This window comes from Ciconia boyciana, chromosome 9, assembly GCF_034638445.1.
Source record: "Ciconia boyciana chromosome 9, ASM3463844v1, whole genome shotgun sequence".
Lineage (NCBI taxonomy): Eukaryota > Metazoa > Chordata > Aves > Ciconiiformes > Ciconiidae > Ciconia > Ciconia boyciana.
Genome location: NC_132942.1, coordinates 8175524 through 8203394, shown reverse-complemented (window position 1 = coordinate 8203394; position 27871 = coordinate 8175524). Strand labels below are relative to the sequence as shown.

The 27871-nt window shown below is 54.3% G+C and overlaps 1 protein-coding gene and 1 long non-coding RNA gene across 3 annotated transcripts; both read left to right on the top strand.

Annotated features, from left to right (window-relative positions):
* Window positions 1-409: 409 nt before the first annotated feature.
* LOC140656650 (uncharacterized) lies at window positions 410-1749 on the top strand. Its single transcript, XR_012044130.1, has 3 exons — window positions 410-513; window positions 1391-1447; window positions 1627-1749. It is a non-coding gene; the product is annotated as an uncharacterized lncRNA (long non-coding RNA).
* Window positions 1750-11225: 9476 nt separating this feature from the next.
* On the top strand, window positions 11226-27104 carry LOC140656908 (LON peptidase N-terminal domain and RING finger protein 1-like). Of its 2 annotated transcripts, XM_072873173.1 has the most exons (12): window positions 11227-11869; window positions 15557-15675; window positions 16342-16464; window positions 17232-17363; window positions 18104-18239; window positions 19033-19126; window positions 20797-20911; window positions 21545-21666; window positions 22085-22243; window positions 23156-23318; window positions 23407-23553; window positions 24682-27104. In XM_072873173.1, the coding sequence occupies exons 1-12, from the start codon at window positions 11479-11481 to the stop codon at window positions 24877-24879; spliced, it is 1899 nt and encodes a 632-aa protein (XP_072729274.1). In that variant the 5' UTR covers window positions 11227-11478; the 3' UTR covers window positions 24880-27104. The 2 variants fall into 2 exon arrangements, with proteins under 2 accessions (XP_072729275.1, XP_072729274.1); XM_072873174.1 differs by lacking the exon at window positions 16342-16464 and having other exon boundaries at window positions 11226-11869.
* The last annotated feature ends 767 nt before the right edge of the window (window positions 27105-27871 follow it).

Here is a 27871-nt window from a genome sequence, read left to right as displayed (position 1 = left end):
CTGGGTGGGCACAAGGTCTGATCCTTTTTTTTCAGAGGCCACAGACTGCCTTACCCCTTTCCCTACTGTTCTGGGGGGTCGGAAGTCCACAGGGCCTCTTCTCCCATGGAGAAGAGAAAACTGAATGGTAGGGTCCGGGGAGGTGTTTTCATCCCTGAAAAGTTCACCTTACTCCACCCTCCAGTTGCTCCTTCAGGTCCTCTCTGTGCCGTAGGTGTGACAGTCTCGTGCCCCAGAGCCCTTTGGCTGCGGTGAAATGTCGACAATCCTGAAATGTGAGTGTTTGGCGTGAACCTGGGGGGACCTGCTGGGTTTGCATGTGCTGGACGCTGCATGCTGGCAAAGAACCTCCCTCTGTGCCCTGTTGTAGGGTTTGGACGGGAAGATAAGGAGAGAGAGGAGAAGGAAAAGGACAAGGAAGAAGAGAAGGAAGAAGAGGAGAAGGAAAAGACTGAGGGAGAGAAAGAGAAGGACAAGAAGAAGAGGAAGAAGGAGGAAGAGGAAAAGGAAAGGGTAGGGGAATGATGGAGTTTTCTGCAGATCAGCTGCTGAACCGTTTGCCAGAGGGTTTCCAGCCCCAAAGTCCCCAGCGTGGTGCTCAGGGTGAGCCCAGCACTTCCCAAACCATCTCATGCCAGGGGCTGTGCTGGGGACACCCTGGACCAACTGTGCCACCAGCTTTGCGGTGTCTGTGGGGCACCCAGCACCCAGAGCACCCGCTGCCCAGCATGTGGCAGGATGGGGCCAGCTCCTGTGAGGAGGATTGGTGTCCCCGCAGGAGGCAGGCAGCTACAGAATAGGGCCACCTCTGCAGGTGAGCACGGCGCAGCGGGGATGTGAATGATGCAGAGCTCCCCGGTTACCACGGAGCCCCGTGGAGAAGGGTGCTTGGCACAGGCAGGCACGGGCAGCAGCCAGGGTTTGTAGGCTGTTAGAAAGCACCAGCCCAAAATGATTTACATCCTGGCTGCGAAGGGAAGCTGTGTCTGACCCATGGCAACCCCACACCTCTGGCAGATGGAGCTGTGCTGTCCACAGCCTAGGAATCACACTGTGTGTATGGCTTTTCTATTGAGAGACAGCTCTCTCTTTGCTCCCAATATTCCTAGTTAATTCTCCTGCCTTTTCCTCCTATTTCAACCCAGACGAGACGCTGCTGTGGACAGTGATGCTGACTGTACTGCACACATCACCGAATCCTTGCTCTTGGCTCTGGCCATCTCTGCGGGGCCATGGGCACACATGACTCCACAGCAGTACCAGCACTGCAAAGCCTGGCTCGAGATACCCACAAGACCAGACATCTCTCTGGCTTGAGGCTCTAGATCAAACAGCAAACGGGGTGCCACAGTCCCCAATAATGCTTGTCCTTCTCTCTTTGCCCCTGCAGGGAGATGGGGAAGAGGAGAGGAGGAGCAGCAGCAGCTCTGACAGCGACTCGGAGGAGGTAACCACACCGATAGCTCTGTGCTGGCGCCTGGCTGGCCCAAGGGATTTGCACCTGCAAACCCCTGTGCGGGTGCTGGTTGTGGGTGCTATCGAATACCTACAGGTACTGGGGGATGGAAAATAAATACCCACCACTCCCCTCACATGGTGTCCCTTTTCTTTTTGTTCCTGCTGCAGGACCATGGCAGTGGCAAGGACGATGAGAAGGAAGACAAAGATTAGCCTTTCCATGCCTGTGCAGCAGCACGTGCCCTGGGCACACCGAGGAGGTGGGGATGCAAATGGTAGCACGTGCTGGAGGAGGCCTGGGCCACTTTTAGCCAAATAAAGGTGTTTGCAGGCTCCAAAGAGAAATTCTATTTGTTCATTCAGTCATGCTGCCTACCCAGTGCTGTCTGTCCCTCCCGAGAAGGAAACAGCCAAGGAAGGGCAATAGGGGGGGAGCCAGGATCTGGGTGAGCACAGGCAGGTTTTGGTCAAGACCCTGAAAGAGTCTGGAGAGAAATCCAGGGGCTCTGGCTGCCTGGCTCCGCATAGTTCCCCAAAATTAAGTAGTACCAATAGCCTCCCTGTCCTCTCCATGCCGCTTGCTATGGGATGGAGCAGCCTGAGCGGGGACAGACAGGCTGGGCAAAAGGCGGCTCCAGATGCCTGGGGCTGTGCTGAGCTGTTACAACTGACTGTGATTTCAAATTTATCAAAAACATACAAAAAGCAGTTATAGTCGAAAAAAAGCCCCCAAAACTTCCCTTCCTGCAGTGCTGCCGCCAGCCCTGGGGCTGGAACCGGGCGTAGCGGCAGGAAAAAAGGGGAGAGGGAAAAAAAAAAGGGAAAAATGAGCTGGCACCGCCATCTACCGGGGATGGGACGTATGGCAGCGGGTTCCTGGGTTTCATAACCGCTCGGCTGTTTTGCAAGGCTCCCGCACCGCGGCCCGGGGCAGGCAGCGCACCGGCGCCGGGGAGGGTGCGGGAGGCGCAGGCGGGCGGCCCGGGCTGCCGGCGGGGTCCATCCCCTGCAGCGAGAAGGGACCTGGGAGGAGGAGGTTGTGCCCTTAAAAGCAGTGCCAGCACCCCGCTGCTGCGGGCGGTGTTAGGCCAGGCCCAGAAGTCTCACCGTCAATAAAAACTTCAATGCAAACTTGAGCACAAGCTCTCCTCGCTGCATCGCCGCCTTGATTTCCTTTCCGTAAGGAGTCTTTTTGAGGGTATTTTTCCTGAGTAATGCAGATATCTGACAAATTCGAGTTTAAGAGTCAACACCGTGGAGGATTTTACTTGAAACCACAGAATGCGTCTTTAGATATTGTTTTCATGGAACAAATTCAGCCGGCTCTTGTATAATCACAGCAAACAGCAGGAAAGATGCTGAGGAATGTTGTCTTAATTATCCAGCACGAAGATTAAAGGAAAAACACGAAGACAGGAAAAATAAACAACCCCAAAAGCTAAACTGGGTTTAAATGCGCTGGTTTGGCTTCAGCAGAGAAAGGCTGGCTTCAGCAGAGAAAGGCTGAGTTTAAGTGCCTTATTGCTGCATGAACAAGGGTGCCAATGTAAAACAACGCTGTGTTTTACATATTTTACTTTCTCCTCCATGCAAGTATGCAGGACTCTTGCATAAGACACAACCTACTTCCAAATAGCATATGGAGTTACGGCATTTTACAGTCCCCTCAGGCCACACTCCCACAGGATGGAAATCTCTTGGAATAGACTCTCTGCGTCTGGACATGAAAAGGGGAGGCCCTGCCTTTGCTTTTTAAGTTAAAGCTTGGAAACTTTTCAAGCAGGCTGTACCAGACTCTATTTTCTGAGGTCAAGCATGCCTGTAGCTGTTCAGTTGGTGCTGAGGTGTTGCATCTCACTGGAGTGAGATTCTGCTTTTCAGCTGATGGCAGATATCTCACCTAACAAGCTAAAAGCCCTGAAATAGTCCTCTGCACCTTGTGCCCCAGCTCCCAAAGGGGTGAAGCTCGCAAGTGGCTGTCTGCAGCTGACCCCACCAATGTGTCCTCACAGTGCCCAAATCCCAGCACCTTCGTATCCTCAGAGCCAGCGTGGTTATACCCTGCACTGCTGGGTGATGGTGAGTGCTGAGCCAGGCAAAGTTTTACTGTTTGCTGTTTGTTTTATGGCCCCTGCTTCAGGCCACTGCGCTAAGCTCTGTGCAAATACAACATGTGCAGCCAGATCCCTGTGGCACAAGAGTAAAAAGCAAAACACACCCAGGGACCAGCTGTGCGAACATCCAGGCGTCTCCTCCGGCAGCCAAGAGGTTCTCTGTCCTGCCTTCGGCACCTCTCCCTGCACATAGCTTGCTCCCCTCTGCGCCCCTGTGCTGCCTTGATTTAAACTGGTCAAATTTCCCCAGAAAGTTGCAGGGGTAATAAACATTTCAAATTAGCTGGTGTCCCTAAGTCCTCATTGCATCTCAGCCCTGGCTTGAAGCCTGGCGACGTGAACGGGCGTATAGCACAAGCATTCGTGCCAGCCATGTGGATTAGGGCTCTAAAAACACTTAGTGGAGGAGGCAAAAAGCAGGTGGAACATCTGGCTTTTGGAGATGCTGAGGACCCTTAGCCACAGGGGGACAGTGGCTGTCCTGTGGGACACGTCCCCCAGCACGACCTCGATGCGCCGAGATGGGTGCTTGCTCACGGACGTGACAGCCAGCACCTTCCCAAGCGCTGCTAGGCATGAGGTTTGACTTCATCGGGGTGTTTAATCACCTCATTTGCTTGAAGCATCTGCGAGGTTCAACTAGGGGCTCCTTGGAGCTGATGTGCCTTCAGCCCGCTGGGAGAGGAGCATGGACAGAGCTGTGCCGAACACCCATCACGTCAGGCTCTGGAGGGGTGGAGTAGGAAAAGAAGACCAGCAAGAGAAACTGGCAGCTGTGGAGTTACTTAAGCAAGTCTTGTTTACATGCATTTACTCCTCTTTATATAATAACCTCAGCTGGTCCTTGGGGAGCAGGAGGGGTTGTGCTGCCCCTGCTAATGGCATCTGGGGGTACCTGCAGGGACCCCACATAGCATGCAGCTGTCCAGGGCCTCGTAGCAGCAGAGATGCCAAGAGAGCTTAGGCATGGAGAAAGAATTGATTTCCATACCATTTCATGCAGAGATGCCCCCAAAAGAAGGCATTTTTCTATAAATGCCAACAATTTCAGAACAGAAAGGTTGGACCTTTACTTTGCAATTAAATTTTTCATCTTGCATCTAGGGGCTTTATTATATAAAGTTTTCTATTAGGGAAACAAGCCTCTTTAATGTAGAGCTTAAAAAGAAATCTTTCCTTTGTTCCCAAGTGACCTTCTTCATGGAAAAATTCAAGTCGCTTTTTCATTCCGCTAAAAAATGGAAACAGTTAGAAATCCTGACTTTCCCAGAAAAGCTGATTCCTGTAGCCCTGCTTATGATCTGCTAAACTCTGCAGAGCGCCAGGCAGAGGTTTCCTATGAAACAACTCGTCTATTTTTGTGCTGAATAATCAGGAAGGCAAAACCCAAAGAGAACTTGAGTCTTGCAAGTGAAGGGTGTTTCGGAAGATCAAATCCCTGCTTCTGCTCCTGCTCCCCGCAGAGCACTCACACTTACTCCTCTCTGGGTTGCATTCTTCTGCAACTTGTCCCCTCATTCTGAAAATGTAAATTAAGACTTTTTGCTATGTTAATTAGCAGCTAAAAGTTATAGCAGAGCTTTAGTCACTGAAGTGCTTGGGATTCATTTTCATGAAAATGACTCTACGGGTACAGAACTTTCACAACACCCTTCTCTCCCCTGCAAACCCTTCTAGGACTCCTGCATTTGCTCTTTCAGAAGAGCAGAGGAGGCTCTTTACTCCCCAAACCTCACTGCAATACATTCCTAAAATCCACACAGAAATGGTGGCAGGCTTCTTATGAAGGAAAGCCTGCAATTTGCTCTAGCAGATCCACCAGGACAGTTTTCTGGGTGACAGATCTTCCACCGAGTACTAACAACTTGACCTCTTTAAAAGCCGTGACGTCCGTGTGTTATGAAAGGGCACGCTGGCGGAGGGGCGATGACTCACTTACCCAAACACGATTCACCTGCCGTCCAAAGTGCAGCGAGAGGTGGAGGAGAAACAGCCTGTGGAAAAAAAAAAGGTACAGCCGGAAATACTCGTCTGCTCCCCAAGCAGAAAGCACTGCCCAGGCCACCACCGCTGCAGCCAGCCAGGGAGCCCACAAACAGGTATTTATAATTGTGGTAGAGGCACAGCCTTGCTCATCCTGCCTGAAATCCAGCCCAGTGCCTGTGTTTAGGGCTTCCCACCACCTGGCTGTGGGGAAGGGGGGGCTGTAGGAAGACCCTGAGCAGCCCCCTGCATTGCTCCCTGAGCCTTCAAGGTGCTTCGTTCTCCTCCATGGTCAGACATGGGTCTTTAGCTGGAATTTGAGCCACTGGCTTTGCAAGAGCTCTTTTGTCCTCACGAAGAAGAACACTGAATTATCAGGCTGGTGGTGATGGAGATGCTGGAGCTGAAGGAATAAAGATCAGGGCAGAGGATGAGGAAGCTACACACAAAAGATGATCTAGAAAAACATCTGTACAGGAGCCAACACCAAGAACAGAGAGAGGGGGAAAGATCTGCAGCCCGGGGCGAGCACTCACCCGGCAGCTCTTGGCTGCTGGGGAAGGAGTATTCATGGAGGGGATGCTCAGCTGCAGGACCTCGCAGCTTGCCCATGCTCTCCCTGCACCATCACGCTGGGATGCCCCACACAACCCCACTGGCACCAGCAGATTCGCTCCCAGTCGGTGCCCTGGTGAAGGGGAGCCGGGCTCCTCTGCCAGTTAGCACCCTCCTGTCACCCATTAAGGCACTGGATGAATGGGACAAGCTGGACCCTGGACCTGACCTGAGTAGGGCAGGACAGCGGCATCACTGCAGGCCAGGCTCTGCCATCTGCAGAGCCCACCCGCTGCCACTTGCAGCCTGCTTTGGCAAAGTGAAAAGGAAGCGCCAGCCTTGCTGGCATCTTTGTCAGGTGGGTGGGAGCTAAACAGGAAAAGTCAAAAAAGGAAGAAATGAGGGAGGCAGCACGTACTCACTTCTTGCTGGGGCAAGGAGCCAGGGCCACACAGGCTGGTGAATGAGCGGGGCAGAGCAGCCTGGCGAGTCCCAGAGCTGCAGTGATGGGCCACCACGGCGTCACCCCCAGCCACATGTCCGAGGTCAGGCACGTGGACATACAGCAGCTTGTGAAGCCGGTAAATTTTGTCTGCCCCTTAGTAATGACTGATTATAAATCAGCTCTCCCCATCCAGAAGATGAAGTGGGTGATGTGACCTCTGGGTCTGGCCCGCTAGGATGCAGCTCCCTGTGGACACCAAGCCCCTTGGAAGTGGTGGAGCTTGCTGCAAAGTAAAGGTGGAGTCATGTCCTCAGAAAGTGGGTTCCTTACGGCTTTTTCTCTTCTCGTCACTTGATTATGTTATCCATGCCCTTATGTACCCTAGGATTAGATGGTGCTAAATGAGCCATACTGACTTTGGCCCCCTCCTACAGATGGAGGATCTTCAGTTGCCCTTGAAACACCCATGAAACAGTTGCAGTGCGTCAAGGCAAGCTTAGAGCACCCTGCACCGCAGACCATGGTCTTGTCATCCATCCTAGGACTTCCCCTCAGGTAATGGGGACAATTCTGACCTTGCTTTTAGCTGTACTCCCTTCTCAGGAGTATGTGGCTTGTACGTGACTGCCCATGGAAAAGGGTATCTCCACGCATTTTATGTGGGACTTGCTTCCAAGAGTGAGTGATAATGTTCTGCCAACCTCTTTGCCAAGATGTTTGGCCCAAGAAGTAAAATGAGCCAGACAGGGATCTGGGCTCTCCCCCTGTGACTCTCCAGTTTCCAGGAGTTCAGGGATAAGCCCAGTTACATGAGCAATGAGGTAACGTTACATCGCAGCTCTGTGTCCTGCCAATCCATGTGATAGTCAACTCATTTCTCTAGGAATGATGATGCCTCAGGCAAAGCCTGTATGACTCAGAAGGGAAAATATTAAAGTTTTCTTTAATTCTCCAACCCTGTTTACATCTGATCCTCCTTACTGAGAGAGTCAGGGCCTCTCTGAACTCTCAAGCAGCAGAGTTTCAGGACCCAGGAACAATACCATGTAATTTAGATGATTGCTCCCTGCCCAACGCCTAGTCAGCACAGTGCAGACCTCGAATGCCAAACATCAAGGAGCAGTGTGGCAATCTGCTTGCCTCTGCCAGAGGCAATCTGCTTGCCTCTGCCTCTGACCAGGCATGGAGCAGCTCCCCTTATTGCATAGAGACCTGAAAGAAAAGGTGCTTGTTATGAAAGACGAGCTGTGGCTGCAGACGAAGGGTCTCCCATACCACCTACTTCCACTTCCTTTTGCTTCGCTTACCAGGACCAGCTTTGAAACGCATGTGGCAAATGGAGAAACCTAGTGGTTGAATAACATCCTGGATCTAGAAATATTATGATGCAAAAAAAGCAAAAATTCCAGGAAGCTGATGTGTTTGTTGACAGGCTGGAAGGGGTATGATGCAAATAACTCCTCGCATGTTATTTGCACATACTGAGGTGTAAAAATAATTCCTTAGACGAACTGTCAAGGCTTGCAGACAAGCCGGGATCCAGGCACAGCGCTGCTGAAAGGATGCTGTAAACCATAGGGCAGGAGTGGGTCTGCACAGATGCTGAGGCTGGCTTTGGCCCTGGCTCTTTGCTTCATCACCTAAGCAGAAAAAACAACCCGGGGCCTGATCCTGTGCAGGCTGCACTGGCTCTTACACACTGTGCAACATCAGCCCTGCATGGCCCTTGCTGATAGCAACACTCCTCCTCAGCTGGGATGCCAACACTTTCCTCCTTCCCGTGCTTTTGAAACAGGGAAACTAGTTTTACCTCTGTGCAACAGGACTTTCAGGTCTGATGGTGACAGCCTCATCTCCGCAGGAGGAGGTTGGTGGGCAGAGCAGGGATAGCTGTGTGTAAAAGGGGTCATGACATTCCTGGTGCATATTCCTGTTTAGCAAGTGCTTATGGTGCCTTTGAAGACACCCTAAGGAGCACACAGGTCTCTTCTCCCTGCACAAAAAAAGGCACTGCTGGGTAGGTGCTGTCACCTCTGAGCCACTCCTTAATCCCTAATGTGTCAAAATCAAATGTCAACGTTTGCAACAAATGTTTATGCACTAAAAATGAGCAAACGTAGCCGGTGTGAAAGCCCTGATTCTCATGTCGCCCTGTCAACAAGCTGGACCACATTAATGAGGCTGTACTCAAGCCGAAGCACAAGTGGCGCATGTGGCTGGGAGCCAGAGAGGAGCTGGTTTCTCCTGCAGCAACTGGAACTCCTCACCTGCACTGACCCTGGGCTGTTTCCCACCTTTATAGTGAAAAAAAAAAAAAAAAAAATAAATCCTATTGTGCGTTGCAAATAGTTCCTAAACACAGTGTGGTCTGTTCTGCATTATGCAAAACATGAAGTCCTCATCTGGCCAGCAGAATGGTTAGCATGAAGCATTTAAACCTTTTTTTAATTTTTTTCTTTTTGCAGTTATGTACTGAGTCAGCACAAACACACCAGTGACAAGCGAAAGCATTTGGAGTTCAGAACCAGCTCAGCTCTGGATGGAATGAAGAAAACAAATTGTTCTTGCGCTGGGGCTAATGAAGCCTGGTTTTCAATGGACTCGCGTGTCGTGGTTGATTGATTTTTAACTGCATTATGCAAAGGCAGCAGCATGTCCTCACTGCCTACGAAGCGCTGAAGAGCCCACACACATGAGAATGGTTGCGGAATGAATCAGGAGGTGAGGAAAAGAACAAGGCAGGTCCCAGGAAACAGCCTGGCATCTCCCAGAGGAGCTGGCTGGGTGATGAAAGATGCTAGGCTCCTCACCTGACGCTGACTCCCCGTGGTGGAGAACTGCTGCTCCCAAGCTGAGCCACACAAACAGGTCGTGGGAGCACTCTTCAAGCACGTCACTGCAAAGTTGGCCGCGGTAGCTAAAATCACCCTCATTTCACGGCTCAGGAGCCATGAACGTGTCCTTCTTGAGGGGTAATCTGAAGGTAAGACTGGTGAGGACTCCTTGGTGGCAATCTTTTGTTTTAGTGAGAATCCAGGTTTTGGTGGAAAAACTAGCCATGGTGAGAACTAAATTATGACAGGAGAGTGTCTGGTGTGAATGAGCCTTGCCCATCTGAGAAATGCCCACGGGAGAACTGCTGGGGGAAGTGATGTGGCAGGTCCCTCTGGGAGGGCAACCAAAGACTGATCCTGTGGATGGGGAACATGGAAAATGTCCCCTGTGGGGCAGAGTCCCTGACAGCCCCAAGACACTCCCGGGGTGACTGCAGTCCCTAATGCCATGCTCAGGAGGTGTTCGGGGCTGTGCTGCTAAGCAGGGCCAGAGATTTCTCCAGTCTTGAAGGGATCACTTAAAAAGATAACGGAGCAAGCAGCAAAGCCTTCCAAGCCCACACAAAATACTTAGTTGCTGAGCTTTTAAAACCACTCACGAGCTGTTTAATGTAATCACAATAGATTTTGAAACAAAACCTGCTCCACAGTCCAAACCTCCGCCAGACACTCCCTTAGTGGGGCACGGGTTTCACCAGGACTCGCATCCTACTGGTGATCTCCCGCCCTGACCACCCCTTCCTGTGCGTGCCTGGGTTCGGTTTGTTTTTGGGGACACACAAAAGAGCCCTTGGGGAATGCGCCTTATATAAAGTCTGATCCTTATATCAGACTTTATATAAAGTCTGCTCTACTAAGCTCCAGGGTTGCCAGATTTCAGCTGTTTTTCCCAGCACCTGCTATGCAAGAGCTGCTGGCTCCTCGCTGTATGGCTGCGTGGCGGGGGGATGCATCTCCCTTGGGACACAGAACCCATCCTGGGGGTTCATCTGTGAGTGGGAGGGAGACCTTCCCCAAATAGGGTCTGAACTGGTTCAGTTCTGGGTAAGTAGAGCATCTGGGGGAGATGCAGTTTCCCATCTACTTTGGAGGGACACTCCTTCCCTCAAAACATTCTGCCATGACAGGTCTGCATGGTGGGGTCTGCAAAGGGGCACTCGATACGCCCCAGGCTCACCAGCCCCAGCTGCTCGGGAGCACCGCAACACCCTGCACCCCATTCCTGCTCTGGAGAGCCTCAGCTAGCTCAGGCACCCCGGGCTGCTCCTGAGCACCCCCGGTATCCCGTGCCCCAGCCACTCTGGAGCATCCCGCCCTCCTGGCTCCATCCCGGAGCACCCTGTGTCCCCCAGGCCTTGTGCCCCAGCCCTGCTCCACAACACCCCTCATACCTCAGGCAGCCCACGGGATGGCTCTAAAGTGCCCTGGCCCCACTCTGGGGCACCCCAAAACATCCCCCAGCACTTTGCACCCTGGTCCCACTTCAGTGTCCCAGATCCCCCCCGGGGACCCTGCGCCCCAGCTGGTCCGGAGAGCTCTCCAGCACCCCCCGCGTGGCTTCGCACTCGACTGCCCCGACTTGTACGCACTCCTCCGGAGCCCCCCAACGCCCCCGCGTCCCGGCTCCGGGGAATCGGCACCGGAGCCCCCCAGCACGCCCGGGGCGCTGCTCAGCCGCCCGTGCCCGACCCCACGCCGGGGCACCCGGCCCCGCATCCCGCCCGGGGCCGCCCCGACCCCGCTCCGCGGCCCCGCCGCCTCCGTTACGAAACGCGGCCGGGGCGGGGCGGGGCGGCGCAGCGCGGCGGCGGCGGCAGCCAATGGCGGCCGCGGCAGCTCCGCCGCCGTCGCCCCCCCGCCGGTTCGGCTCGGGGCGGTCTTGCCCCGGCGGGACGGGACGGGACGCGCCGTGCCGGGAGCCGCCGCGCTCCGCCGGGCCGGGCGGCGCGGGAGCCGCAGGGAGCATGGGCTGAGCCGGGCGGAGCGGAGCGGAGCGGGACAATGCGCGTCGGGGGCCCGGCGGCGGCCGGGCTGTGCGGGCACCGCCGGCCCTAGGGACAGCTCCCGCTCGCCGCCTGCAACTGCTGCCATGAGCCGCGGCCCCCCCAGCCCGTCCTCCTCGCCCCGGGGGGGGAGCCCCGCCCGGCAGCCCCTCGGCCCCGGGAGCGGGGGCTTGGACATGCTGCGCTGCCCCTCCTGCCTCCTCCTCCTCTGGGAGCCGGTGACCGTGTCCTGCGGTCACTCGTTCTGCAAGCCGTGCCTCGGGGGGGCCGTGCCCTCCCGCTGCCCCCTGTGCCAGGAGAGGCTGAAGCTGCTGGGCGTCGGGGCGGCGAGGTGCAACGTGGTGCTCTGTGGCCTCCTGGAGAAATGCGTGGAGCGGGAGAGCCGGCTGGCTTGGCTAGCAGCCCGCGTCCGGGACCGTCTCACCCGTGGGGACTTGCGGGAAGCACTGAGGATGGCTCAGAAGGGGGTCGAGCTGGGTAAGCACCACCGGGCCCGAGGGGCGGGTTGGGGGGTGCGGATGCTGGGAGCGAGGAGCCAGCCCTACAGCTGAGACGAGGATGCGCAGGCTGTGCTGTTGGAGCAGGTGGGTACCAACGTGGGTCACTTTGTCCCAGCACCGCAGTGCCCTCCGAGCCTGCGTGGTCCAGAGCTGGGAGACCTGGGAAGCTGGAAGCGTTGGAAAGGCAGGGCTGGTGGGGATGGGGAGGGGGGCTCCAGCTGCTGGGCATTTCTCCCATGTCCGCAGGTGTCCCGGGGTGATGGGAGGGGGCGGGTGGCCGGGAAGCCCTGCAGCTCATCCCGGCTGCCAGGGCCCCGGGCAGGGCAGGGTGCACAGCCTGCCCCGTCGGCCACACGCTTCTGGCGTTAGCGAGCAGCCGGAGAGGAAAGAGCCACAAACAGCTTCTTGCATCTTGCCGCCCGGCATATTTCAGGGTCAGGAGAAGAGCTCTGCCTGGGGGGTTGGCCATTATGTAAAGTGGTTGGGACTTTTCCAGTCTGGGACAGACACGTCCTCTCCTCCAGAGCCTGGCGAGGACACAGTCTTGTCTGAGCTCCTGCGCCAGCCCTACGGCGCAGGGCAGGGTGTCATGTGTCCCCCCCCGGGCCCCCTTCTGCAACCGGCTCCGGCGAGACATTTGCCTGCAGGGTCAGGATCGGGCCCAGAGGGGTTGATCTGCTTTAATGTGTGGCTGTAAGTGGATTTCTTGGAGAGTAATGCTTAAATAAAAGGGGTTATACAATGTGATTGGAGCAGGGGGTTGGGGTGGCAGAGGCAGAAAGTCCTTTCTCCACCGGCATTTCTATGACAGCAGTCAGCTCTCCTCCCGCGGTGCAGACACTTATTCATCGCCCGCTGCGAGACAAGTGCAGAGGTTCAGAGTATGCCTGGAACCAAAGGGCTGAGTGGGCTGGCCCATCCTGGTGTTGGCAGCAGAAAGCAGGTCCCTTTATGCAACCTCCTGAGGCGTCCCTCTCATACCCTGCGCAGCCGTCTTTCAACACAAATGCATGTGCACAGTTCTCTAGTGCTGTTTGCCTGATTGCCAGACTTTGTCTGATTGGGGTGTACAATTATATATCTCTTTTTAAAAGCCTCTGTGAGTATAAAGAGGAATCATTGCAAGCTCTGTCCTTGGTCTTCCCTGCACGCTCCATTCCCTGAAGGACAGGGGAAGTCTGGCTTAGGGCAATAAGGAAATTGCAATCACAGCCGCAGCTCCCATAAACCTGCGCTTGCTGGTGCTGCTTGGGCTGAGCCATGTGGGTGGTGCTTTCGGGATGTGTTTTCCAACTCCTGCAGCCTGCTTTCAGGCAGCACAACTTCTTATGGGCTCCCCTGCGCTTTCAAACATAACGACTGATAAATGTTCAACCCACAAGAATGTTGTTTTTGTGGTTCAGCGTTGCACGATGGGCTAGCTTGCAGAGCCCCACTCAGCGCAGCCTACAGAGTAGCTCTCTTCGCTTGGGAGAAAATAAATTGTCAACTTTTTATCTTCTGTTTTCTAAGTGAACAAAAAAAAAGCACTGTAACGCGTAACACAGGAGGCCTCCCTACATGCCTGGAGCCGGGAGGCTGCGGAGCGCTATCAGTCACTCATCAGCTGCTGGAGCCGCCAGCTGGCTTACGTCCCTAATGTCTAATGATATCATAGATCAAAAATAGCTGCAGCAGAAGAGAAATGCAGAATTCATAGCCCCATTTTACACATCCTGCTTTCACCAAATCAGTCGCTTTATTGCTGGGCTGTGCAAATGTTCAAATGGCTTTGCCTACGTGGAAAATAAGCCTCTAGACTTTGTACCCATTTGTTCATCTCTACCTGTTGTTAGGGGCTGGAATATTTCATCTCTGGATGTGTGGTTGTGGGATGGGGTACCAAGCAGCAAGTTCCCATGTTTCCTGACTTGAGCCCCAAGGTCCTGGCTAACATTATAAATGAAAATAAGCTCCGAGGGATCAGGTGTTGCTCTGCTGCACAGCTCAGCATGGCCAGTGCAGCCTTGGTGCAGGAGCGGCTGGAGCTGGGCTCTCTGCTGTCCTCCGGGTTGCGGTGGCACCTTGAGCCCCAGGCAGAGAGCGAGGTCTCCCTGTGCTCTGCGCTGGGCATGGGGACAAAAGGAGGTGATAGCCATGGCAGAGCTTCCTCCCCTATGATAAGACGTGGTGAGCACCTGGGCAGATTGGTGGGCGCCCGGGCATGGTGACAGCGTAGGCAGGCAGGAGTGCGGGCAGACGCTGACTTCCTGCACCCTGCTGTCATGGGGCTGCTAATCCAGACCTACAGTTCGCTGGTAGAGCTGAATCAGCACCGTGTTTGACCTGGGGCAGGAAGAAAGGCTGCCGGCGTTGGGAGTGCAGGAGACATCATCAGCAATGATGTCTCCTCATGACTGCTGGTCGGCTGCTGCCCAGCCCCCTGGACCCGGCTGGCCCCAGTAGGAGTTGTTGGCCCTTCAGCAAGGTGGTGCTGCCAGCCTTTTGCCACAGTAAATGCAGTGCCAGTGCCTGCAAATGGTACTTCATTTATGATGCAGGTTTGGCTTCAGAGCCAGCATCCTGCTGGTGATGGTCAGCACTGGGGGTGGGCCACAGGGCTGGGTGCATGGACCCGTTGACTTAGCTGGAAAGCCAGCAGTGCGATGGATGTAGGTCACCTCCGCGGCAAGCTGTGATATAACGGGGTGGGTCGGGGAATCCTCCACAGTTCAAACCCACAAACATAACCATGCCTGGTTACTCCATGAGCCACACTGTGTGGGCTTGCAAGATGCTGCTCGCTCATACTCCCCGACATCCCCCACCCCAATTCCCCTGCTGGCTATGCTGGTAGAAAGGAAGGTCTTTATGGGATTTCCCTGTGGCAGGAGAGAAGAGGGTCTTACTGCATGTTATTTAGGAGCAGGCAGGAGCGTGCAGGGTGCCCAGCACTGTGATGCTTCGGGTGTCATAGCCAGCAGCACCTGCGGGAGCTCTGCCCCCCCGCCACTGAGATCCCATCAGTAACATCTTGCTGACGAGGAACTGGATGCCTAGTTCCCTTCCTCTCTCTTGGGAAATCTCAGTCTTTCTTCATACTTGGAAACCCCAAGCCACATGGTGGGGGCAGATCCTTGCACCCCCCCTTTCTCCTCTGCCCTGGGAGAGCGGTGGCAGCCAGGTGGGTCCGGGAGGCTCTCTGGTGTTTTGGGATCGCAGGTCTCTGCAGCTGCAGGCTTGTTTCGTAACATGTTATTGTGGCTCCGCTGGGTGAATCACATCGCACAGACTCCCGTGGCAACAGCCCCCGTAGGGAGTACGTGTATGGTACAGCCTTTTTGCTGCATCCCAAAAGGATGCATGAGAGCCCAGATTCCAGTGTGGCTGAGCCCCAAGGCATTGGTGGGGCCCCTTGGCTGAGTGCATTTGGGGGAGATGGGGAAAAACAAAGGGAAGAGCCTCAAAGAGTTTAAAAACAGATATTTAGGGAAAATAACTTCCTTGCTGAGACTTATGAGGCTAGTGACTCCTGCCAAAGAGGAATGCAGGAGCTGGCTGTGTTCAACACGAGGCAGTGATGCAGGGGCCATCCCGCTGCGGCAGGGTCTCCCTGGCCTCATCCAGCCCCGCTGCCTCACCACGCATGGACTCATCACACGAGTGACGACATTTCTCTTTCCAGCCCCGGACGCCAGCTCCCTGCGGCTGTGCCGGGCAGAGGTGTTCGTGGCGCTGGGGCAGCACCCGCAGGCGCTGGAGGACCTGGACGCTGTGTGCAGGGCTGAGCCTGGAGATCATGAGGTGAGCGGAGGGGAGGCCCCATCGGCCGGCTATGCTTGGAGCCAAATTTTACTGTATGGGGGCAGTTTCCTCCTTTCCTGAATTCTCCTAGCCATTGGGTTCATCCTGCTCAGAAATATACTTGCCAAATCCATTAAGTTGGAAATCCAGGCTGCAAGTGCTGTGTTGCACTAATGGGAGAGGTCTGGCACCGTGTTACTCCTTGCTGGCGTGCAGGTGGTGAGGGCACATAGGTGTGCTGGTGCGCAGGATCGCAGCTGGGGGCTGGGGGAAGTGTTGGCCAGAGGCTGAGCTGCCCTTGAAGAAATCAGCCCTGGGAGCTCACTTGCTGATTTGTGAAGCACTCATTGGCAATACTTTTGCAGCTTCAAAAGCAGAAGCCCTTGACTCCTTCTCTAGGTCTCTGTAGGGTTTGTTTGCTTGGCTTTTGCAACTGCTGCATTTTGGAAGAGTCCTGTTTTATGGGTACCTGGCTGTGGGTGGACCTAGTGGGCAAAAAGGATGAGTCTGAGCATGGGAGCAGTGACGTGTCTGGGTGCTTTGGCCTGGGATGGGAGCAGGCAGGAGGCTGGAGGAAGATTCCCTCGGGGCTCGCATGGGAGCTGAAGGGGCCTGTGCTCAGCTGGTCACCGTCTCATAGTCACCACAGGTTTTTCTGCTCTGCAGGGCTTCTTCAGGAAAGGGAAGGTGCTTCTGGAGATGGGACAGAGAGCCGAAGCCCTGGTGGCATGGGAGCACTGCCTGATGCTCAGTCCCAATTTCCACCCTGCTCAGAGAGAGATGGAGAAGGTGTGTGGGCAGTACCGTGGCGGGGTCCTGTGCCCTCACATCACACAGGGAGATGCCCTTGTCCTCTGAGGAACTCACATCCATCATGATCATGCTGCTCTGGCCAGCACTAGAATCAAGTGAAGTCAGGTCCTGGTCCAAGACCCTTCCCATCGCTCTGATGCAGGTTCCCCTGTGAAGAAAACTCCCCTTCCTCAGTCCATATCTTCAAGTCTCAAGTTTTGCAGGGTTTAGATGCTGACATGGCACGAGGTGGACTTCGAGGCAGCATCAGTAGTCACCCAAGGCAAAGCAGCCAGCTGAAAGCTGCCACTGGAGAGTCAGTGTGTTTTCTGCAGATTATTTCAGGCCAGCACCCACCTGTGTACCAGAATCACCATCACCAGTGGGGCCTCTGACAGTGTCCCCAGCATGGGGACTTCATGCCATGGATGGACACTTGCCCCCCAGGAGGGAAAGGGCAGGGGAATGGCGAACGACCTTGTACCCTCCACAGCTCACTCCCTTCCTGCTCTTTGTGGGTGAAGGAGACTATGGGTCCCACATCTTAAAATACACCATTTTGTTCGCTGCCTGGTGCTTCTTTCTTCCTTACGTGCTGCTAAGGCATTTGTTTGACAGAGAGCTCAGCCAGCGCTGAAACAAGTAACCCCGACGTGCCCTGCAGCGAGCAGGAAGCTGCTTTGGGCAAGCAGGGAGCCTGGCAGCCCACCCACCTCCCTGCTTCCTTCTCCCAGACCCCCCTGAGCCCCACTTTCTCCTTGCAGATCCTCACGCAGGAGGATGCTCCTCAGCCACACACAGCTGCTGCATGCCCGGGTGATGCTCACCAGGGCTTGACTGGTCCCCAGGTTGATGGAGGGAGCCCTGCGTTCCCATCGTCTTCTGCACGAGCTCAGGTGAGAGAGCCTGCAACGATCGGAGTCTGTGATGGGACTTAATGTCCCTCTGGGACATCTCAAATTGGGGTTTTCCAATGATGGGAAAGGAGGTGTGATAAGGGAGGCTGTGCAGAACCATAGCCATGTGTATGTGGTTGTGTGCTGGGATGAGAAGCTGCAGGTGGTGGAGGGTGGGAGAGCAGAGACACCATCAGAGCTAATGCTGTGGAGACTGGGGAAACAGGGGGGGCTCTTTCTGTCTCCATTCCTCTCACAGTTCTGCAATATTTCTGGTAAGATTTTGGACTCTCATTGTGTTTAAAACACCCAAGTCGTACTACATTCAGAAAAAAAAAAAAAAAAGAAAATGTCAGTTTTAATGTTTTTTTTTAATCCAAAAACCACATTTGAGAACAGTTCAGACCATTAGCAGCTATTAAGGAAAGCTCATCTTTTGCTCTTTGCCTTCTATAGCTGAATTTGGCAGGTTTGGGGAGAGGGGGAAATCAGAGAAAATGGGCTCAGATACACCCAAATACCAGGTGGTACATCTGGACAGAGTAAACCCATTTTTTAACCATGAGATAAGCAGGGTTGTCTGTGAAGGCCACGCTCTCCTGCTGTCCTGCAGATGCAAGAAGTTAATATACACCAACACACCGGAAAAACTGGTACCATCAGGCTCAGTGGGGTGGATGGGGCAGTGTATTCCAAGGGAGAAGAGGTTTTGGGCTTGATTTGATCTTTGCTGTGTCTAGGATCAGGAGGGAGAACCGGTGGATGGCAGAGGGGACGTTGGGTCTGAGCACGGCCAGGGGACAGCCACCCTTTCCGAGCCAGGGCGACGGCAGGAACCGGAGACTTCAGCAGAGGGGCAGGGCTGGCAGTTGGTAGGTGAGTGTTGTCAAAGGTACCAAAATCTTATCTCATACAAAATAGTTGTTTAAAATCCATTTTGGCACTGAAAACTTAGTGTTTGCGCTGTGTGCCAGCTCAGCGAGCAGAGATCCCAGGGGCACCTGATGGGGCAGCTCTGGCCAGCACATTTGCTGCTTCTCATGCATGTGAGGAGGATCCAATCTTCCTGTGTTGAGCTGGCAAAGGTACACCAAACCTTTGGGTGTCACTTGGTGAAAAGTTCTTGCTAAAGCCAGACATTGCTTGTTCTCTGTGTGGAGCCAGGGAGAAGCTTCCTTTGGTTCCCATGGGTTTTAGATCGGAACTTACATTCCCTTGCGAGGGACACAGCGTGTCATGTGCTGGGGGAAGCGGCACCTCCACTGGCATTAACTTGCCATCAGCGTCCAGCCAGCTGGCTTCCACGTATGTGGGCTTGCATAAAGCAGCAATGACGGCTTGTGGCAGGTCTTCAGAGACGTCCATCTGGGAGCTTCTTAGGCCACTTCACCTCCCAGTGCCTCAGTTTCCCTGCCTGCAAAAGGAGGTAGGGAGATACCACCTTCCACTACCAAGTACCATGAGACCCACTGATGGAAAAGCTATGGATGAACACAGATGGGTTAATAGGGGACTTTATGTCACATTTCCTAGCGGTTTTGTTTTAACCTTCAAAGCACTTTGTGTAGCAATTAACTACTTACACCTCAGAACAAGGTCAAAAAGCAAAGACTGATTTTCAGGATTGAAATGGGGAGTCGTCTTCTCTTTCCTTCTCATTTGCCACTAGATAACGAAGAGGGAACAGCAGCAGCAAAGTGTACCCAGACATGCCTCGGGGAGCTGCTGAGCGTATCTGACTTGGAGTGTTCCCTCTGCATGCGGTGAGTTCTCCGGCGGGAGAGCTTTTAGGATAAAGAATTAGTGCCTGCTGGGTTTTCTTTCCTAGTGTGGATCTTTCTTCACATCTTAATAGCAAATTCAGTCTCAAGTACTGCTGAAACACAGGTTTCAGTAGAGATAACAGATAAGAGGGGAGGACAGGGGCATGCTTTGCTCTGCCAGGCTGTAAGAGCTCAGATCGCCCTGTCTCAGGGCGCAGCATCATTAGGTCTGTATTGCTTGGGACATCGAAGCGGAGGTGGGGATGTTCAGTGGGGTCAGAGACTGAAAGCAGTGGTTGCCCTTTGTAACTGCGGGCTGGAACAGGAAGGTGTTGCCCCAGGGAAATGCCGTCAGCAACAGGGGTATTGCAAACCCAGAGAGGAGCACTTCTGGGCTCTGTGCCTGGAGATGGAAGAGGGGACCGGGTAGAGCCCGTGTCTGTCTTCTGACTCAGGGCTGGGGAAGGTCTGGGTGCTGCCGGAGGGCATGCTGAAACCAGGCTGTTATTCCTCGCGTGTCCCAGGACCTTGAGCAGTTGTGCAAGCGGCTGCTGGCAGAGGGCTGGGTGTTGCACCACCAGACGTGCAAAATGGTCAAGATCTCCTGTACGGCAGCTTTTTCCAGGTCTGGGCATGGCATGGGGGAATGATACAGGAGAGAGAGAGATCAAGGCTGTATCTGATCTGAATTAGGTGAATTTAGGCCTCTTCTGAGAGCAGGGAAACATAATGTTCAGGAGGAGTCAGGGCTCAGTGCTGAGCAGGGCTTTCCCCGAGACCTTCGTTTCATTTCTGATCCTGGAGCTACCTGTGAGCAACCTGAGTGCTTGCTGCCGGCTCTGCTCTTGGAGCAGGGGAGAAGGTGGCACTTTCCCGTTGCTGCCTTTTGGGCTACAGACCACTGTGGGTGTCTGGGGAACAGCAGCCCTGCCAGGACCAGGGGGTGCCATATGTGGACTGAAGGGGTCCACGGGGACCCTGCAGGGATGGGGAGCAGTGCTCAGGCCTGGGACGGTTCTCATCTTACATCATTGTGCAAGTCCAACAGTCTGAGCCCAGACTTCTAATTAAAGGAATAAGCCAGTTAGGAACCTTTACATTTAATTAACAGGAGTTATGAGCAAAACTTAGCCAATGCAGCTTTAGTGGAGGTGAGCTTCATAGCCATGGGCTGCCAGGCTTGGAAGACATCGCAAGAGATATCTTTCCATGGTGTCTCATCCCTGCAGCATTGCTGTCTTCAGTGTAGAAGGCTGCTGAAGGCAGCAGATTTCCCTTGAAATGGTGGGAGGGGACATGGGGAATGCCTTGTTCCTGCTGGAAGCAAAATTGCTTGCTCTCAGCAAGGTGATTCAAGGAAGATGCAGGTACAAGGCTGGGGATAGCCAGAAGCTGTACCCATGGCTTTGCCCACCCTGAGCTGCTTGACGCTTGCAGCACCAGCCTGGGCCTCTGCAAGTCCCTGAGCGCTTTGTGGGACTCCCCCGCTGTGGGACTGAGACCAGCTGGGGTTTGCAAAGCAGAGTGCTGAGCCAGGCCTGGGGAATGACAGTTTTGAGGGCACCCAGCCCTGTGAACAGAGGCTCTGTTAAATCTTTCTCTACTGGGCTTACCTGCGCTCCTTCCCCCGAGTTGCTCTCTGTGGTCCATTGACTTTGGTCCCTTTGCAGGATGTTCTTCGAGCCGGTGACAACGCCGTGTGGGCACACCTTCTGCAAGGAGTGCCTTGAACGTTGCCTGGACCATCGGCCCAACTGCCCTCTCTGCAAACAGAGCCTGAGAGAGGTGAGGGCACACGTCCCATGGGAGGGAGCCCAAGGGACTGGCTCCGGCTGCCAGCAGTGTGCCCAGGGCTGGGGTGGGAAGGTGCAGTGTTCACGTGTTTGCGGCTCCCTGGCACGGCAGTGTCAGCTCCACTCACGTGGGAATGACCAGACAGTTGATAATTAAGACCAAGAGATTCATTTCCACAAGATGCCACAGTGATTTAGTGAGATTGTAAACAGGACTGAGAGGTAGGGAGAGAGAGAAAGAAAGAAGCGAATGCTAATTACTTTTAAAAATGGAAATGGATGGAAAACCTACTAGCCTGGAGATTTGATTTAATGTTTAATGAAAAGGGATTTGGATGAGACCGTCAGGGAAATCAGGTTGTCATACAAGGACTGCATCACTGTCAGAGACAGGATGCTGCATTGGATGGGCCCTGGGTCTGAGCCGCATCTGGAGGTCTCGGTGGAGCTGACATCCTGTCCTGCTATATGGCTCGACATCCCCTGATAGGTTTTATCCCTGACTTTCTCTGATCTAAAATTACCCTCAGCTCCAATAAAAGTGAGCGTGATTCAGAGCCCAGCAGGGCCTTAGGGCTCCCCCCCTGCTCTTTTCCAACCTATTTCTGGGTCTAATTTCTTTCAGTACCTGAAGGCTGGAAGCTACAGCCCTACTGTGCTGCTGCAGGACATCATGCTGGCCACCTTCCCCGCACAGCTGGCCGAGCGCCGGGAGCTGCACCGGGCTGAGATGGCAGAGCTCTCCAAGTAAGCAGGGACCTGTTCCAGCATGCGTGTGCGTGCATGTGTGTGTGTGTGTGTGCACGGGGCCCAGGAGGGACTCTGAGGGGGCTGCCCACACCACATACCATTGCTCTGGCTTGGTTCTGCTCAAGTGATGTCTGTCCCACTTCTAGGACCACGTCACAGCAGTGCTGGGTGGGTGTGGACGTGCCCCATGGGGCACCTGGGGATGAGGGAGCATCTCTTCAAGGAACTGTTTTGTGAGCAGAGTCTGTCCTTGGGCTCTTGGTGAGCCAAGTGGAAGCTTTGGTGTTGCTCTGTGCTGGAGCATCACTTCTTGGGGTAAAGGACACATCTGGTTCGGGGGAGCAGCTGATGCAGAGCCCTTGGGATGGGATTTGCTCCAGGAGGTTTCATAGTGGTCTCTCCTCCTGTCCCTCAGCCTGACCAAGAACATCCCCATCTTCGTATGCACGATGTCCTTCCCGGGCATCGCCTGCCCTCTGCATGTCTTCGAACCTCGCTACCGCCTCATGATCCGGCGGTGCCAGGAGACGGGCACAAGGAGGTTCGGCATGTGTATATACGAGCATGGGAAAAGGTGAGCTCCTGGGTAAGGCGCCTTCCCTCTGCCCTGGCTGATTTGCCCCTCTGCCCCAGCCCCAAATGTCTAAAATCCCGAGTAGTTCAGAGAGGAGGAACAAGGTGCAATTTCCTATCCCACTACACCCCGCAGATAAAATCAGCAGGGAGGTGGTGCGTTCCCCACACAGCAGAGCGAAATGGGATCTCACTGCCTCCCAGCATCGCACCAGCCAGGCAAGGAAGGGTGCCAGGGCTGGAGCTGGGCAGAGCCAGTGGTGGCTGTTAAATATGACGGTCTGGGAACAGGTTCTGGCTCAGGACTTCTCTGAGCTGCGTGGTTCCCTGGCCATGTCCTCCAGCTTCTCTTGGCGAGCACTTTCAAATTGCCATATTTCTCATACTCTGTCCTTAACAAGCTATGCGAGGACACTGGGCTAAATGGGCTTTTGTTCGGTGCAGTGTGGCCATCCTTATGTTCCTGGTGGCACCTCCAGAGCTCAGGTGGGCTCAGTCTCCAGGCTCCTAACCCAAGTACTCTGTTAAATACCTGTGTTTACATGACATATCCTCCCTGTGCTCCAGTCCTGTTCAAGTGAAATGAGATAAATAACATTTTCTGGGCTTTGGGAGGATGTCTCTGCAATGGATGGTGTCTTCAGGACAGCTGGACATCAGGGCAGTATGAGGACCCAAGTCATTTTGGTATAAGGCAAATCCAAGGGAGCATGGGCAGTGTGCTCGCTATTCCCTGTCCTCTTAGCAGCAAGTGGTAACTCAACAGAGTTGAATGAATCTCTGAATTTGCCCCCTGCCAGCCAGCATGTTCCTGGGCCTTTTCATCCTTGGAGTTGGTGCCTTCAGGAGAAGCAGCTCTCCCACCACTGGTATCCCAGCTCAGCTCCTCTTTTCTCTCCCTGGCTCCCTCCAGTTTTGCTGACTATGGCTGCATGCTGGAGATTCGGCAGATTGAGCTGCTGGCGGACGGGAGGTCCCTGGTGGACACCATCGGCAGGAGGCGGTTCCGGGTGCTGAGACGCGGACACAGGGATGGTTACAACACTGCTGACATAGAGTACCTGGAGGACAAGAAGGTGAGGGCAGGGGTGCTCAAAAGCCCCCGCTGCGGTGGGGCAGAGCCTCCCCATGGACACCTTCTGCATTCCTCTTCCCTTCACGCAGGTGGCCGGGGAGGAGCTGCAGGAGCTGCAGTGCCTGCACGAAAGCACCTACCTCTTGGCTCAGCGGTTCTGTGAGCATGGAGACCTTGCCTCCAGGCACATTTTGATGCAGCATGGACCGCTGCCAGAGAAGGAAGAGGACATCCAGGTAATGCCCCGAGGGAAGGGATGCTCTAAATAGAGAGGGTACCAAGAGAGCCGCTGAAGCAGCGCCGTTCCTGTGCTGACCATCCTGCCTCCCTGTTCGGCTCCCCACCAAGCAAAACAAACCCTGTTTTTCACTCCCGGTACTGGTTATGGCACCTCTCACTCAGAGATATGGTAGGGCTTGTTTGTTAAAACTGTTTAATGTTTCTTTATGGTTTTAAACTGTTCTTAGAAACTGAGCACTGAGTTTTAAAAGCTTTCCTGGACTTTCCCTAAATGACAACCAAGAAACTGAACTGCCTGGACTGAAAGCACTTGGGGAAAAAAAAAAACAAATGGGCAAAGAAATGAACCCCACAGCTTAGTGAGGCTGCAGTCTCCTTTCTCATCGTGTTCCTTTGAGACAGCCATAGCTGGCCAGAGGAGAGGAGCTAGGAGGGCAGGATCTAATTTGCTTATTAAGTTGCTCTGACAAATTCAGATTCTGGAGAGAAAGGAAAAAAAAAAGCCCCAAATGTAGTTTTCATCCCTTTAAGAAAGTGTTTCCTGCCTGGATTGTTACAAATATGCTCTTGCTGGCTTGTCCCAGGCTAAGGCTGTCCTGGCCAGCAGTCGCATCAATGCTGTGCTCAAATTACAAAACGATTCATCCTCCTTCAGCCGAATCGAGCATTTCCCTCTTAGTTTGGCTCAGGTTTTAAAAAAGCTGGTTTACAAAAGCACTGCCCAGCGGTTGTACCTGCCTGGCCTCCACCTCACCTCTTTGCGTGATGATAAGGCAAATGCCCCAAAAAACACCGACCACACAGGATTTGGCCCATGTTTACAAAAAGCATTGCCTTAAACAAGGAAATGCACAAAATATTTCTTTGTCTCTTTAGTATAGACTTTTTCCCAGTTACATCTGTGTCTGGAGACTCCCTGGGGAATGCTTGTCTGGAAATTAATTTAGTTTATCCAGCAATTTTGAGCCTGGACAGACAAAGGGGCCGTTCAGAGGAGTACCTTAGCCAAAGCTGGCATTGCTGTCCTGACAAGAGCAAATGCTTCCCATCAGCGACGCTGCCCAAAGACCACGCATTCACTTTGCAGTTCCTGATGTGGGGGTCTCTCCCTCTCTCCCCTCCAGGCTTCGGCAGATGGCCCAACGTGGTGCTGGTGGCTCATCTCCATCCTGCCCCTTGACCCGTCCTACCAGCTGAACCTCTTCTCCACCACCTCCCTGCGTGCCCGCCTCACCCAGCTGCAGCGCATCCTCGCCGCCCTGCTGCAGCAGCCCCCAGCCGGGCACCTGCTGCCTGAGCGCAGCCCCCGGGGCCGTGTCTGAGCCCCCCGGCCCCCGGCCTCTCCGCAGGGGAGACCTCCACCCCCTTGGGTTTCTCTACGTGTTGCTTCATGGTTTTGTGTGTGGTCTGATCCCCACCAAAAGTGACCTCAGCGATGAGCTGGGCACCCTCTGCCCAGCTCGGTGGGGCCGGTGCCACACCGGCAGTGACACTACACCGTCCACGCTGCCTCCGGGAGCTGCTCGGTGACACAGCCGTGCCGTGCCACTGGAGGGGGGACCGGGATGGAAAGCTGGGTTCCGTCTCGGGAACCAAAATCACTTGCTGAGCTGCTTCGGCGCTAAGGAGGATTCTCCTTAGGGCAGAGGACCGAGTGCCAGGATCGCCTTGGTTTTGGCTCTTCTGCTTTGAAGGACAACGTAGGGATTTCTGGTAGATGGTCCTGCTCCATGCAGCAGATTTAGAGGCTTGGGGAAAGTGACACTGGGAGGCAGAGAGGTCCCGATGGCTTCCCCACCCTTGGGAGCTGATGGCTCTGCCTCCGCTTACGACTTTGACTTAATTTCTATTCAAACGAGAAGAAAGGTTAAATTAAACAATCTGAAACTCATGGTCCTGCTTCTAACCAACTCCATGGCCACACAGCAAGGAGAAGCTGCTCTCTGAATGCGCCCAGGTCCGGACGTCCTCTTCCCCCCATTCTGCTCGGTGCTTTGCTGTGTTCGCTGTGCCAAGCTCACCGGCTACTTCCCCAGGCTGGAGCTGTGCTGGAGGCTGCTGGCCACTTCCCCGACTGCCGGCTCCACTGCTGTGAAGTGCTGTGGGAAGCGGGGGATTTGGCAGCGTTGGTGCTTTTGCCCCCACCCAAAGGCTGGTTGGGTTCAGGTTGCAGGGTCAGACCTGAGGGCTGGAAGGAGCTGACGGCGCGAGGGAGTTAAGCCTGGAAGGGGTTTTGTGAGAATTTCTGCTCCTTGACTAGTGCAGTTTTCCTGTGTTCAGTGTTTCTTGTGAACTTTCTGCCTCCTCAGGAGAAAATCGGGATCTGAGCTGAGGCTGGATCCTTGTGCTTGGGACCCAGAACAGTTCAGGATCCCCCAAAAGAGCAGAGAGTGAAGTCAAAGAGAGCTGAACCTCTGGAGAGGCGAGGAGGGGGTAGGACTGGTGACGGAGGCTGTGAGGCCCGTGTCAGGGAGCAAGTGCCTGTCTGCAAGTGCCTGGCTGCTGCTTGTCTCTAAACGCAGGGAAAAGACTATCCCCCTGGACAGACCAGACTTTCCTCCATAGAAATCCTGAAGGTTTGGGATTTTTGTCTCCCAGCCATAATTTCAGTGGCTTTGGGTTGAATTTTAGAAGTGACATCCACTTAGCCATTGGATTAACATTACATCCAGAATTTGATCCCTGCTTTTCTCAAAGGCTCTGCACCTCATCTAGGGGCTCAGTGGGGTGTTGAACGTGCGTGTGGGAGAGAAAATCAGGCTGGGGCTGCAGTGCTCCTTACTGCATGAGTTGCTGGGCTGAGCCTGGCGCAGGAGGCTCTGGACACAGCTCTGGAGAGGTCCCTGCCCAGGGCCACCACCTTTCCCTGTCCTGCTCTCTCCAGGAGTGAGAGGTCTTGATTCCTCCTCTCCAGCAAAGTGCCTCACCAGAGGAACAGTCAGGGGAGCTGCGGGCTTGCTCCCCAGGGACCATAGTGAGCACAAAGCAGCTGAGGACAACTCAAAGCTGGATTTGCTCCGCTACCTTTGAGCCATGTCCTACCCCACTTTGCTGCTCTCTCTGGGGCACCATGACTCCCCCAAGGGGCTATATCCTCAGGGTGTCGGATCGGGGTGGGCAGGCGATGGAGGGGTGCCTCGCAGTCCCGGGGCAGGTGCGTGCAGGTGGCAGGATGCCACTGAAGTTTGGGAAGTGCCTTTCTTTTCCGTAGGGTCAATGTGAGCTTACCCAGTGAGCCCCCCACCCTGAGCCCCTCACCTACCCCCCGAGTTGCCTGTTCCCCAGCTGTGGGAGCTCCTTGGGCTGCTGCAGGTTCCTACAGCAAGGGGATGGCATGGAGGGATGCAGGGGAGAAGCGTGGGTCTGCACCATGTCCACGCTGGGGGGGAGCTGGGGACCAGAGCCACACCTGCCTGGCTGCTTTGGGAAGGGACTCGTGCAAATCGCTCTGGTTTGCTTGGAGCGCCTTTGGGATTTGTATTAGTATCTTCACTCTTTTAATTAAATTTTCTTGCTAGTCGTTGAAATAAAGACCTTTTTTGTTGTTGTTGTTTTGTTGCTGGTGTTTAACTTTTAGCCGCTCATTGATGAAAGTGCTTGGGCATCACCAGGGAGATCTGGGGATGTGTGGAGAGGTGACACCCTGACCTTCAGACACCAAGTTAGACTGACACATTGAACACAGTCCAGCAAAGGTAGATGGCAACAAGGGAAAAAAATAAGGTGGTTTTGCTTGCAGGAAGTGAGCATGTGAAACAAGGCAGGAAGGACTAGCTCCTGCCTGTCATTGCAGCTAAGGGCTTTGGGGAAGGATGGGAACTGGGAGACCAGTCTGGTAGAGATGCTGACCAGTGTGGGATGACCCTGGAGGGTGTCTGTCCCTTGAATGCTGTGGAGAGCATCTGCCCCTGTCCTGCCTTTGCGACCATGGGCAGAGGGCTGTGAGCCGGGAGCAGGTTTACTTTTGGCAGCTGGCATTAGGGATGAGTGACAATCCAGGGAGACACACACAGGCTCTAAAATGAGAGGGTGGCCCTGGATGGAGAGGGGGCAGTCTTCAACCCCGAGCACGGGGATGTCCTGCTGGGACAGCTCTCACCTGTCTCTTGCTCCCACCCTCTACCTCCCAAATGTGCCATTCAAAACCAAGGGCAAGAAGGGAACTTTGCCCAGCTCCGCTTTGCACCCTGCCTGGGAACCTGGAACAACTGTAGAAGAGAGGGAGAGGGCTCAAGTGGTCTGAGATGGTGGATAAACCTAGAAAGGTCCCATGCCTCAGAGCAGGATCTCTGTCAGGCCATTAATAACTGGCTC